The sequence below is a fragment of the Antechinus flavipes genome, chromosome 3, assembly GCF_016432865.1.
Source record: "Antechinus flavipes isolate AdamAnt ecotype Samford, QLD, Australia chromosome 3, AdamAnt_v2, whole genome shotgun sequence".
NCBI classification, from domain to species: Eukaryota; Metazoa; Chordata; class Mammalia; order Dasyuromorphia; family Dasyuridae; genus Antechinus; species Antechinus flavipes.
The window spans coordinates 531,048,705-531,063,614 of NC_067400.1; the positions used below are offsets into that span (position 1 = coordinate 531,048,705).

General features: G+C 35.2%; 1 protein-coding gene across 16 annotated transcripts in view; it reads right to left on the reverse strand.

Annotated features, from left to right (window-relative positions):
- The window catches only part of DLG2 (discs large MAGUK scaffold protein 2), a 2,591,935-nt gene that overhangs the window by 13,238 nt on the left and 2,563,787 nt on the right, over positions 1 to 14,910 (reverse strand). For all 16 annotated transcript variants that reach the window (XM_051987236.1, XM_051987235.1, XM_051987234.1 and 13 more), the window contains 4 exons: positions 9,557 to 9,607; positions 6,328 to 6,429; positions 5,758 to 5,930; positions 1,302 to 1,411 (listed from right to left, as the gene is read on the reverse strand). In XM_051987236.1, coding sequence (XP_051843196.1) covers positions 1,302 to 1,411; positions 5,758 to 5,930; positions 6,328 to 6,429; positions 9,557 to 9,607 — 436 coding nt within the window. The remainder of the gene's footprint in view (positions 1 to 1,301; positions 1,412 to 5,757; positions 5,931 to 6,327; positions 6,430 to 9,556; positions 9,608 to 14,910) is intronic.

Genomic DNA, 14,910 nt, shown 5'->3' on the forward strand with positions numbered 1-14,910 from the left:
CCTCACCCCCATCCTCCCCAGAAGCAAAGCAGTCAGTGTGCATAATTTTGCCAAATCTGAAACTCCATGAGATGAAACCAAACATTGAAGGGACAGTACCTGGAGGAAAATGGACAAAGCCTTTTTAGGGTTTTGTGATTTTGAACTTGTGTCTGTTTCAGAAAGAAATAAGATTCATAGACTTAGAGACAGAAGAGGGATCGTTAGTCCAGTCCTCTGCCTGTTCTTTTTAAACATAAGGAAATTGAGATCCAGGGAAATTAAGTGATTGGTCCAAAGAGAGATAGCAAGGAGAAAAGGCAGCATGTGAACTCATGAACTGTCAGGGAAGGCTGCTAAGGAATACCAGCCCTCTGGTCCTACTCCGCCTTGACCTCTCATAGGAATATTCCCTTCCGCTCTATGATTTTTTTTCTATAATACATTACTTTGCAATTTCATCCAACTAGAGGATCCCTAAAGTTCTCCTCATTGCTTACAAGTAGTACCACAGTGGAATAGATGTGTGTCCCTTTCGATCTATTGGCATTCTGCCCTCACAGGTCAACTGTACTTTCCAGTTCAAATGATATTGTGGATCAATACAAACAAAACCCTCTAATATGAAACATTTCCTGGTGGCTCTCTGGTTTAAGGAGGAAAGAATTTGGGATCTGTGGAGAAGGAAGGAATCAAAAGTAAGGAGATCAAGAATGCAAGAAGAAAAATAATGAGAGTTTTTTTTTCAGGTTTAAGGACTAAGGCCATTTGGAAGCAAGATTTATGCTGATTGATATTTGAACAACAAGTCTGAGCTATTGATATAATTCATAGTTGTCGTATTTTTAAGAGAAAGTATTATTGATGATAGTGACCTATGCTTAGAATTGTAATCAAGGAAAGGTAAAATCTTATTGCAGAGCAAACCTAAATGCCAAGGGAAAGAATCTAAAATGTCACTCGTTCCATATACCCAAACTCATTTATTTCTATTTCCCCTGGAACTGCTGCCTCAAATGAGAGGCAATTCAATTACTATTGGTTTTTTTTTTTTTTTTAACAATTAACCTCACTCCTTCCCCACCTCAGATCCTGGGAAATTGGGGGAAAAAGTTAGGAAACAGGAGTGCACACATTTTCAAAGAACTTTCTTCCCCAGGGTGAGTCAAATAAACTTTAATTTTATAGGGATTTGGCAGGAAGAAAAAGGAATGCATAAATATCTGGCAGTGGTATCATCAGCTTCAAAATACATATAAAAAGGAATTACTGTGGAACCTGAGGGATAAGAAGGGAACAGAGATGACTTTCAGTATACTTACATCAATGGCTCCAATGACTTCGGCTTAATGAAGATGGCAATGGGATAGAGTTGTGCGACCTGTAACCGCTTGATAGCATTTCCTGATACATCGAGGATGCAGTGTTTGCCCTGGTGGAAAGAAATGTCGGGGGAGTCTTATTCAAAGAATCAGAGAATGAGAACATTTGGGAAGGACTTTAGCTCATCCAACTTAATCTTCAACCCAGTACTACAGTCCTTCCACATAAGAAGGTTTTACTTATATTTGCCCAAATGAAATGGGGAGAGGAATGGTGTGTTGAACACCTCCAGTAATTAGGAACTCACTACCTCACAGAAATAGTGTAGGATAACCAACTGTAAATGGCTTTGTTATTCTCAGCAATACAACTATAGTTGTTTTTGTATTGTCTGAGACAACTCTCAAGGATTTATGGTTAAAAACGCTACCTATACCCAGAGAAAAAACTGATGGTATCTGAATACAAATTGAAACATCCTTTTTTAAAAAACTTAATTTTTCTTGAAGTTTTTTTTGGGGGGGAATTTTGTATTTTCTTTAACAACATGATTTTTATAGAAATGTTTTGTTTAACTTCACATGTACCTTCTCAATGAGATGGAATGGGGAGAGAGGAAGAGAGAATTTGGAACTCAAAGTTTTAAAAACAAATGTTAAAATTTGTTTTACATGTAACTTGGAGAAAATGAAATATTATATAAGAAACCAAATTTTAAAAAAAGGAACTCACTATTCCCAGATGCAGACCATTCCACTTGGATATGCCTCTATCAGAAAAGTTTTTTTATTGAGACAAAAGAAATATATATATATATATACCTATATTCATATTTAAACAAATATAAAATACCTCATAATCTCTATTAATTGATTCTAGTTCTGTAATATAAGCATATGATTTGATTTCTCTCAGACCAAATAAAACAAATTTTTATATAATAGCTTTTCAAATACTTGAAGAGATATATCATGGCCTTATTCCTAGGACTTGAATTATATTAATGTTAACTTGCCCGTTTATTATATTTTCCCTTCACCTAAAGTTTACTGGATAAAGTGAGAGGGGCGAAGGAAAATAGAAAATATGAAACTAAAAAAATAAAACCCTAAGAGTTAAAGCATTTGGCTTTGAAGGAAGTAGTTGATGTGCAACCATATAGACAGGAGTGATGTTATGACACTGAGAAAGAATCTGTTTCCCTGACCAGAACACATTCTAAAGATTTCAGGTTGGATAATATTTTTCCTTAGGGCCTAGTATTACCGAGAGTAGGGAGGGAAGAAAAGCAAGCAAGCTTCTTTAATAGAATACATGACTCTAAATAAAAAATAAAAAAAAGGAGAGCAGCTAAGAGGTACAGAGTGGACAGAGTACCAGATTGAAATATGATCTTAGACACATGACACTTACCAGCCGTGTGACCTTGGGAAAGTTACTTAACCCTGATTGCCTTGTAAATAAATAAATAATAGAATAAACATCCCTGGTTTCTCATAAGCCATGGTTTCCATTCTTCTCACCATCCTAATGGTCTTCCTCTGGATAATGTTCTAACTAAAGTATGAGTCAGAACAGTTCACAACTCTATAGCCCCCACTGAACTCTTTCCTTTTCAATATTTTTCATCTGGATAGCACATTTAACACTTTAGCTGATTTTTAGAGGTTAAAGGGCAATATAAGATGCCAGAGAAAGAAAAGACTCCAGGTCAAGAACTTGCCTGGCTAATTTCAGAATAGGAAGCATGACTATAAAATATTATATTGGTCCAAATAAAAACCAAACTTTTCCTCTAAATTTTGCTCACATAAAGACTGAGCATAGTCTCTAATGGTATTGTCTAATTATTCTGTAATTGTCCATTTGGATTCATTTTTATGAATTAATTTTCACATTTTGGATAAATTTTGAGAAATGGACTTTTATATTGAGATCCATGTAAATCTGGGTGCTGTAATTTTTCATAGTTGTTCTTAGTTAATAGCTATACTGGTAAAGCTGTTCCCTTGGCTAGTTATATTTTTTGCAATGGTTTTGTTGTTGTATTAAATGGAGGGAGGAGTAGGAGAGAGAAAATTAAAAATGAATTAATTAAATTAATTAAAATTGAATTAATTGAAAAATATAATAATGGAATATACATGTGTGTTTTTCAAAAGAGATCTATTTTCAAAGTGCTGCCTACATTCAGTGACCTATATTCTAATCACCAGAGAGTAGGATTTTTCTTTCAGGCTTCTTAAAATCATCCTTGGTAGCAATTGCCAAAGAGGTTTCTTAATTTTTTTTGTTGTTGTTGTTTTCAAAAGCAGCCTTGGAATTGATGTTTGGCTTTTTACAAGGGAAGGCTTCACACTTTTACCCATGTAAGTTCCCGAGTGTAGAAAAAAAAAAAAAATCAGTGCTGTTACTTGATGGAATTTATTTGGCTTAGCCTAGATTGTACAGGAACTTTCTTTACTAGAGCCCCTGGGGAAAAGTATATAACATCCCCTACATTAGGTTCAACCCCCTATGGTCCCATTAAATGCAGACAAAATGCTTTGTAGGAGAGAAAGTGAATATTGTACAGAGAGGAGTAGGTCCTTTTTTATTTTTTTATGTCATTTATGTTATGTTATTTTATATTAAAAGTACAACATGTTTATTATCTTTTTGATTATTGCTGATGATGAATTGAACATACTTTTCTTTCTAAAAGATCCTGGAGCTGGGGGTGGGGAGGAAGAAATGGAAGTAATAATACCTATGGGCTTTTTACCAGCCCTTAAATCTTTTCGTATCTCAATTTACTATCTTTTAGATGCCATGAACTAACTTCATGAAGGAATTTAGGAGCAAACAATTTTATTTCTGACTAAATGTACCAATTTGATTTGATCTTAACAGTTTTGGTTTTGTTTTGCTGGTATAAACTCAAGTTAAGACTTCAAAATTTAAACTGGAAAGATGTTCAATTCATCATCAGCAATAATCAAAAAAAGATAATAAATATGTTATGCTGGAAGGTTGCTTTTATTTTTCCTTTTACTCAAGAACCAGTATGTATTCTTGACTATAATTTTTGCTCTGAATTAGTATAATCATTTGCCCATATGTCAATTTATGGGAGGATATTTAACAATCACATAGGATAGTCAGGAAGGTAGTGCCCACTTCCATGATAGAGATCCATGGGAATATTGGAGTATCACAGTAATTGTTACAGTGTTTCTCTTTGTACATGTACTATGCACAATGAAGGGTATTTTTTGCTATAAATCAGCATAATAATTTGTCCACATGGTAATTTATGGGAAGATATATGAGTCTCACACAGACTAGGTAGGGAGTACCTACTTCTGTGACAGAGATCCATAGGTATATTAGGGTATCACAGTAATTGCTTTCATTTTTCTAGTTGTACATATTATATATTTCTAATTATACATACCATACTATCCTGAACAAAGAATAAATCGTTACTATTTGGATACATACACGACAATAGTGCTTCTTAAGAAGCAAACTTGGACTGTATGAATAAAATTGTATCAACTAGAAGTCACAGTCAGAGCTCCTTTTTCATTCAAGTACTGGCTGGACTCAGCTGGTTCTTCACATTGAGATTATGGACAACTAACTTATCCAGTTGATTCTGACCTATTCCTCTCTGTACAACATTCACTTTCTCTCCATATACAAAGCACTTCCAGTTTGCATTTAATGGGACCCTAAGGGGCTGAACTTAATGTAGGGAATGTTATTTTTCCTTCAGTCAGAGACTTCATTTATTAATCAGCGACCTAAATCTTCTTCATTCATTCCATTTCCCAGTATGGTCCCAGTCTCCAGCCACCTCTTTCCCTCATCTTATTGGCCTTGGGGCTTATCATAAAGTAGTAATATGGAATATGATTATCCAGAAAATAAGGAGAAACAAGCAACTTATTGTATTTTCCTCTCTACTTCTAGTTATTAGGAATCTCTTCTGTATGCTGAGCTATAATCTATCTTTTGGCAGTAGCTACCCTTGAATACTAATTCTACTTTTGAGATCCAAGCAAAATAAATCTTAAATCTCTTCTGAATGAAGTATTTAGAGAAAATTATCATGTTATCACCATAGTTCAATCTCTCTAAATCACAAATAAGAAAACTGAGCTACAAAGTAGGGATTTGGATTGGGACATTGGAAAACTACCCCAAAACAATGCCTTTGTTCCCAGAGGGGGTTTATTATATCTCCATTATGGACAAAATGAAAACCTACAAAGTGAAGCATGGATTTACATTTTTAAGGTTCTTTCCCATTTCTAAGTCATCAATCTAAAGAACTCCCATATTGAGATTGGAGCAGGTACAAACTTCTAACCCAGTGATGAAATTTCACAATTCCATTCTAGAGAGGATGTAACTGTTTCAGTTGGGAAACAGACCCCTAGGTGCTTATAAGAAGATGAATAAACCTACCCTCTCTGCAACGAATCGCACAGACTGAACGCTGGTTCCATATAAATTATCATTGTACTGTCCGGCCTCTATAAACTTATGCTCTTGTATATCTTTTTCCATTTGCTCTCTTGAAATGACAAAATGATAGTCTCTGCCATCCACCTCATAGTCACGCTTTGGCCTTGTGGTATCTGTGAATATAGATAAGGGGAGATTAGAATTTTTAGGAATTCTTCCTAGCCCTCCTGTCCCACTTACTAGTTTATAATTTAAGATTAGAGCAAGTAACAGGGTAATGGTGGGGATTACTGTCTCCTTGTCAAAAGTATTAGACTGAATAATAAGGGTAATCAAATGAGATAATGTATGTCTTCTCATCTGTATGGTAGGGATAAGCAAATGAGATGACATAAAAAACACTAGCAACTCTTAAAATGCCATATAAATAGTAGATATTATTATTCATTCATTAGAGAAGGAAATGGCTTTCTATGACCACAGATCTGAAGCATAAAATTACATATTGACATCAGATCCCACAGAAGGAATCCAACACTACGTAAGGATAAAAAGAGAAATAGTACTTACGAGGTACACAGGAGCCAAATTTGTCAGGGAATTCTGATATCAAGTCATCATTGATCCGGTCCTTCATAGGACCCAGAATAATAACTGGCCTAGTATAATTAACTGGGAAAAGGGAAAAGAAATGCATTAATACAGAAGCACACTTTCTATTTTCACTTCATCAGGAGTATAAAACAATCTCTGTCTTCTAGATTCCCATTTTGTATTGAAATGGATACACATGCTGCCTAATATTTTTCTCCTCAGATAAAGAATCTGTTAGTCCCCTGAGTGGGAGTGTTGATGTTTAATAGTGAATCTGTCTTTCAGTGACCAAATATTGAAAGTTACTCACAGGAATGAGTGACGGCTCTGTTTATCAAAGAAAACAATGAACTATTTCAAGGAGTATCCCTTTCTTTTCTCTGGTTGTGTCCAGTATCACACAGTATCACTACATTTAATCCATTTGGTGGGAAAAATTTGTTAAATAAACTATTGGGGCACTGTATAAATAGAAACTTTTCAAAAAAATTTATATATTTTATAAGTTTTTTTTGATCCATTAGGCTAAAAACCATTATAGTCTTAATATCTCATTTTCTGAATGTCAGAGGTAGTCTTGTTCAGGGGTAAGAGCACTGAATTAGAAGCCAATAGCCATGGCTTATAATTGAAGTTCTATCACTAATTTACTGTGTGACTTTGGACAAATCACCTTGTACCTCAGTTCTCTTATTTGTAATACGGGGAGATTGAACTATGATGATAACATGACAATTTATTCTAAATACTCCAATCAGAAGAATTATAAGATTTATTTTGCTTGGACCTTAAAAGTGGAATTAGTACTAATAGGTAGAGACTGTCAGTAGGAAGATTATAGATCAGCATACAGAAGAGATTCCTAATAACTAGATGTAGAGGTAGGAAAATACAATGAGTTGCTTGAGTAGGTAGTGAAATATCTGCTGCTAAAGGTGTCCAAATGTAAAACAAATATATATATTTACTAGGGACATTGCAAAATGGAATTCATGTCTTGTTTAGGATTTGATGACCTTAAAGTTAGCACACTTTTTTCATTCCAAATTGTGTTACTCCCTTAATTTTCTAGGAAAAAATAAATATTCTTACATGAATCAATTTTTAAAATATTAATAAAATTCAAAAGCAACCACATCTGAGCCCCTCTACTATGCAGTGAATCAAGTTGTAATTTAGGTTTCATACTGCAAATGAATCAGTCAGCATTTATTAAGTGACTGTTAGGAAGAAAATAAAAATGTCTGGCTAATGCTTTTTGAGTGTCCTAGAATAATACCTAGTGTTCTATATTCTCTGCCGATACACAGATGGCATGATTTCAGGAACACAGAAAAGGCTCACTCTTTTTAAGAGGATTCCTTCACCTACCCCATTTGCTGAATGATAACTAAATTTTTTCAATATAAAAATTCTGTTTTGTTATTATTTACTTAACCTTTAGTAGTGTTCTTTTCAAGGAGGAGAAATTCTAAATTTTTGTAACCTGGAAATCCTTGACCAGTATCATTGATATCTGAAGACCACTTTAGGCTCCCTGAGGGTGCCTTGGGTGAGGAAGAGGAATAGAACAGAGAGAACTCAGGAAGTACCAAAAATAAACTTTGCTGATATAATAATTTGACCTAGGGATGATAGAATTTTAGAGTTTGAGATCATCTAATTCAATCCTCTTTTTGGTGTTCAAGGGGGACCCCCAAAATGTTGGGTTCCAGACTGGTGTTGTGAGGTATGTCAAAAGAATTTTCAGACTCAGAACTATCTCCAAGTCAAGGGGCAAAGTTCATTATAATTGTAACACCAATTGAAGTGGGCTAAATGCCAAAAGAAGTTAGCAAAGAACCCGAGCAGGAAGATAAATTTTTAAAGAAAAGTTAGAGAAACCAGGAATTCATGTCATTGATATGCTAATTTTATATTCAATGCTACCACTTGGCATTTAGTGGGTACCAATTTTAGAGACTCAGTCAAAAGCTTTCTCCCATGGTAATGATTCTGGCCAAGGACTGGCTCAATGAATATATAATCTCTGACCAGTGTCACATACCACCTAAAGACCTTTCTTAGTGTTGCCTAAAAGAGGTAAGGAGAATAATAATGACTATTTTTTATTTTTTAGGAAGCACAATAACCACTAAATTCTAATATGAATAATTATAATAGCTGGCATTTTAATGATCACTTGGAACTATAAAAATCAGTTGATATACATGATTTTCTTTGTACCTCATAACAAAATATTGACTTGCAATATTTTGGGGACCTGAAAGATCGTTTAATTCAATGTTTTGATTTATAGATGAAAAAACAAACTTCCAGAGAACAAGTGACTTGACAAAAATCACACAGGGAATTAGAAGCAGAGCTAGCCCTTGAACACAGGTCCTTTGACTCCAAATCTAACATTGTTTTCACTAGTTTAAATAATTAAATCACCATGGATCAAATACTCTTCTGTTAGTTTAACGATTAGCATTTATGAACTACAGTGGAGAAAACAAGCTCAGAGAGATGAAGTCCAGTGAGTAATGGAAGGCAGGATTTGAACCCACTTATTTCTGACTCCATGTTCAACTCTCTAACCACTCTTCCAATTTGTCTCTCCACATAGATCAGTTCAAAAGCATATCTAGTTGTCTCAGATTAGACAAGCCTAGAATCTGTACTAGGCATCTAGATGGCATAATGGATTAAACACTAGAGTTAGAACTCAGTTCAAATCTAGCTTCAAATACTTGTTAGCTATGTGATCTTGGGCAAGTCACTTTACCCTGTTTGCCTCAGTTTCCTTAAGTGTAATATGGACCAACAACAGCACTTACTTCTCACGCTTGTTGTACAATTAAATGAAATATTTGTCAGGTATTTAGCACAGTGTCTAGAAGGCAGTATAATAATATTAATACTTACTTACTGCTACTGCTGCTACTATTATTGTTACTGCTGCTGCTACTATTACTACTATTACTGCTGCTACTGCTACTACTACTATTACTATTATTACTACTACTACTATTACTGCTACTACTACTACTGCTACTACTGTTATTACTACTACTGCTATTATTACTATTACTGCTGCTGCTGCTACTACTACTACTACTGCTGCTGCTGCTGCTGCTGCTGCTGCTACTCCTCCTCCTCCTCCCCCCACTACTACTACTACTTGTCAAAACCAGGGGATGAGAAAAACCAAGAGACTTACTTTCCTGCCTTGTGACAGGCTCGTAAGAAAGAATGAGATCCTCTTGTCCTCCTGAGAAAAGAAAGAAAAGTTACAATTGGTTAGTATCAGATCAAATCACATAGGAACCTTCCCTTGGCCCTAAGTATAAGAAATAGGGTTCAAAAGTTAATTTTCTTTTTAAATCTCTCCTTGAACCATTTCCAAAACTTCACCTACTTTCCTATGGCTTATTTTCCTGACTTAATAGCTTTGTTGATCCTACCATATTGTCATTTCCCCAGTAATAAGGTTCCTTGTCTAGTAGTCTACAGGCAGAAGGGGATTTTGGGGTTATGTATTATCTAGCTTAGTCATGCTTTAAGAAGAATTGTTCTGCAGACCTCATTGGTAAACCCAGATCCAAGACCTCTCTATTCAATGAAAGAGGATCTTATTCAGAGCCCATTCCTGATTGAAACATTGTTGATATACTAGAAGCTTCTTGGATTGTTGACAAAGCTTGTTGTAGAGTGGCTCCTGATGAAAAGTTGTTTATTCATCAGCTCTATCCACCTGCTAAGTCCCATGATGTGAGTAAAAAAGATGATTCCTTTAAAAAAGGATGATAATAGAAGATTTTGATAGGTGACAGGGTATTGGACTGAGATTTTTCTTTTGGTAAGAAAAATATAACACCTCATATATCTTTGATTTTCAGTTTACCTTATTTAATTACCTGAAGAGGCAGTGGTATGGTCCAGGGACTCCCTAAGAATCCCTGAGATCCATTTGGTAGTCTCTATGAGTTCAAAAATATTTCTGTAATAATGCTAAGATGTTAAAATTTCAAATGTAGTAAATATTGGTTGACATAATCCACATAAACAAAAACTCTTGAGAGAACCTCAATGATATTTTAAGAGTATAAAGAGATCCTGAACTCCAAAGTTTGAGAATTGCTGTCCTAGAGGGAAGTGTTATTTAAAAAATAAAACCCAACAACTCTCCTGCCCCCTTCCTTCTGTATTTCATTTAGTGGAACAAAAGATAGAAGTAGGATGGCTAAGAAATCACAGATTCAAGGTTAGTGATGCCTTCTCTAGTAATCTGCCATGGGCTAATTTGAGAGGAATGTTATAGAAACTGACCAGCTGTTAAATTATTGATGATACTTACTGCCAAAGCAATGCTTGGAAACCTACAAAAGCAAATCAAAGGCCATGCTAAGAAATCTAATTCTTTGAATAGTAACTGGGAGCATTAGTTTTTTGGTTCTGTTTTGGCATAGAGCACATGATTATAAATGGTCATAAATTTCCATTCAATGAATAAAACTGGCCATTTAGCTTCTCTAGGTCATAGGTCTCTGCCCTTGTATCAATTCATCTGAGTTATTTGCATCTCATTTTGTGAGAAAATAATTTATGTAGGCTATACTCAATTATCTTATTAGTAGGAAGGTAGACAAAACTATGACATTTTGCTATAAGGTAGGGAACATATATTTGTCAGAAACATATAAACTGAAGGATAGGGAACTGTATTATGATTATTATTATTGCTATTAATAATAATAGCTAACATTTAAGTAGCATTTTAAAGTCTGCTAGGAGCTTTATATATGTTATCTCATTTGAGCCTGAGAACAATCTTGGATGCTAGGTGGCATTATTATCCCAATTTACAGAGAAGGAAACTGAGGCATAGAGAAGTTCAGTGACTTGGCTAGAGTCCCACAAGTAGCAAGTGCCTGATCTGATCTGAATTCAAGTCTTCCTGATTCCCAGAGCAATGTGCCAGTAAGCTGTCTCATCTTGCTATTTAAACAAATTGCATTTCAATGTAATCTCTTAAAGGAGTAATTGTAATTTGATATTACTGATATTAGGAATGGCTAGGGGGTTATCTGTTGAAAATATATATTTAGTGCCTAGGATTTAAAAGTAGACACCATTTTTTGGTTTTAGGTATTACCTAGACATAGATACTATGCAATGAAATAATATAAAGTCAACCAAGTAAAAGGGAAACAGTATCTCCTGTCTTCCTCCCCTTATAAGACAAAATCCTGGTAGATACTGGATACTTTGCCAGGAAATGATATATTCATAAAATGCAATCATTTCATTAATAGGGAAAACGCGTATTGTTCCCTTGTTTTTCAGTCAAGTCCTATTCTTCATGGCCCCATTTAGGATTTTCTTGGCAAAGTTCCTAAAGTGATTTGCCATTTCCTTCCCCAGCTCATTTTACAGATGAAGAAACTGAGGAAAATAGGATTAAGTGACTTGTCTAGGACAATATAATTAGTAAGTGTCTAAGGCTAGATATGAACTCAGGAAGATGACTGCAGGTTTGGTGCTTTATCCACTGTACCAACTAGCTGCTTCCAAAATGCTAAATATGAGCTGTTAAAAGTTGGAACAGCTGGCAGTCCAGGGATGACTTTTCTTGATGCAGTTGTCAGAAGACACCATCTAAAAGGGGGTACAATGTATAATAGGGCTGTAATACATGCATACTATTTAACTTAAATTGTTTTAGATAATCAATAATTTTATGGATAAAATAATCAGATGAGGGATGGTTTCTTACAGCATGCTATTCCCCTCCCCCTCCCCCCACAAAGGGAGAGCCATAGTAAGGCATTTTGTACTATAGGACACTCAGAAAGATTAGGACTTTTAAATTTACAAAGTTCTTTTCAGAATTATCTCATTTGATAATAACTTTAGAATGCAGAGACTTGGAAATCATTATGCTCATTTTACAGAAGAGAGTAGAAAAAATATAATCCTCAAGTGGGTCACTCAGCTAATAAGCTTCATAATCTGAATTTGAATCAGTCTTTTTTCCCTCCAAATTCAACGTCTAGTGGGACATTGCAAGCCACAAATGCAAAAAAAAAAAAAAAATTCCACAAACTGGAAAAGGGTAACTTCCAATTGGGGCCAGATGAAGTGTCTGGGGCCAGATGAAGTGTCCCTAAATGCTCTAGTGTCTTTAGCTCCTCAGTTTTCTAATGGCTTTAAGGGGCTACTTTAAACACAAACCCAATGAGATTTTAAACAGTCCATCTATAATTATCTATAAATAATTCATGATTATGAAACTCTAGGAGACCAACTTTTAGCATTTCTCTCTTCGGATGTGATAGTCCTTTGTCTAGTCATCATGTTTCAATTTATTTCTTGAACGGCCAAATGCATTTACCTATTTATAGCCGACAGAATCAGTTTGCTAAGAACAGCTACTGTGGCTTGGCATCCTGAAAAATAGCTTCTGATTTATAAGGTGCCATGTCACACTTAGCATTCCTCAAAAGAAGCCCTTGGAGAGGAAAGTGATATGATAGCTTTGCATTCAGTTACCTGCCCAGTTTTTACTTTCAAGGTCAAGAAAGGAAAACCACAAGAAGGAGGCAGTGTGAACAGTCAAGGGAGGAAGGCAAAGGGAAAAGAGTCAAGACTACCTCTCAGACTGTAAGCAAGGATAAAATGAGAAGGCAAAAAGGAATAAGGGGGAAAAGTGGGGGAAGAGAAGGCTAAGCCTCTGCCAATGTCAAGGGCACATTCTGGGGAAAAATCCACCACTCTGTGGCTAAACTGGTGATGAGCACCTCTACGTTTAGGTAGGTTCTTTCTCAGAAAACAGACATAGAAGCTACCATTGGTCTCCTACTGAAAATCTTTCCAGATTGCTAGTCCCTGTCAGACTGAGTTTGTGTTCTGCTGGCATAGTATATAAGCTTTCAAGATCTTTTCAGTGCTCCAATAAGGTATCGAGGGAGGACTTCAACAGAGAAAAGAGAATTCTGGGTTATAATTCCTCTTTAAAAATGAGACTATTCTCTATATTGTGAAGCCTTACAAAGTTATTCCTGTTCCATAATGCTGCAAAACTTAAAAAAATTACATATAGATCTGTAATTCACAAATATTGTCCCCTCTTCCCAATATGAATTGTTTTGTCTATACTATGACAATTGCCATTAACACCTTATTTGTTTATAGAAGAAGTGTGAGTACCAAAGGGGGAAAACAGGAGTTGAATTCCCTGCTCATTTCATGGATATGCTTTAAGAGCCACAAAACTGAGAATAGAAAAATACTTTGGGGCCATGTGCAAACTTGCTCAGTTGTCAGATCATTATTGGGAGACACTAGGGGTTCATTGCTAACAATTTGAGTAAGTCAGAATTAGTACCGAAGGAGACCTACGTAGAATCAGGTTACAGTAAGCTGGCCCAGCTGGGGAAAAAAAAAAAAAAAAGCAGAATTGTTTCTTTGCATGAGTACTTGAAAGCTAGAGTAGGAGGAAAGGGACAATATTTTAAAAGCATTATATTATAGCTAGAATAAGATGAGGATAAAATAAACTTTTGATGTTTCAAAATGGAGAATGGGAAATATCTAATTAAATAGCAAGAAGTTGAAAATACAAAATGGCAGACTGTAATTTCACTCTCAAGTTTAGGGGATTGTCCAAGTCCTTGATATTTCTATATTCTCTCCCTCCTCTGCCTGCTTAGACTCAAAAATATCCATTTTTACCATCTGCTTTCTTTGATTCCTGGCAGCTTATACCTTTACTTCATCCCTGCTCTGAACACAGGGGGTCTGCTTCAGATAACTGGGAGGTGAGACCCGAGTTTGTTTAAAAAACATAACTCATTAATTTTTCTCAGGTGAATTTTTCTCTTTAAATTCTCTCATTTGGGTTTTTTTTTTTTTTTTTTTGGTTGATAAATACACTCAATTAGTGAGGTAGTCAGCCTTTGGAGTTACATTATGGAATTTTCCCTTAACTGCATCTCAAGGAATATAATTGAGCTCTGGATAACATGGCTCTAAAAATGTGTATTAGAGATTCTGACAGGATCTTTAATTTCCTTTATGAGACAAGTGGAACTCTCAAGGAGTACTGCATAGCACCCAAGAATGCAGGTCTACATATTATGGATGCTTTTCAGAGATACAATTATATGATTGGGTGATAATTTAGAAATTTTTGCAAGGTGATATTTTGCATAATAAAGCAATATGCATTCTGATTAAGTTTCAAATTCAGTTAGTTTCAAATAAGATTTAAGAAGAGAAGATACTCATTCTACGCATGAGAATGATAGGCTCAGAAAGATCTGAGCCTCTGATTCTAATCACTGTCAGTTCTTGATATCTTCTCCCCAAAGGTACGGTGAAATGGTTTGAAACATGAGATGTGGTTTCCTAAATGTTAATATTGGTGCTCTTTGTAAATTTTTAAAACAGCTCTTTGGTTGGTATATCAGGTAGTGAAAATGAGAGCAAATACCAGTAAAACACTAGAAAAAGGTAGTTGATTAATATTCAAAAAGTAGGTCTATAGTTTAGTTGCCTAGAAGACACCAATCT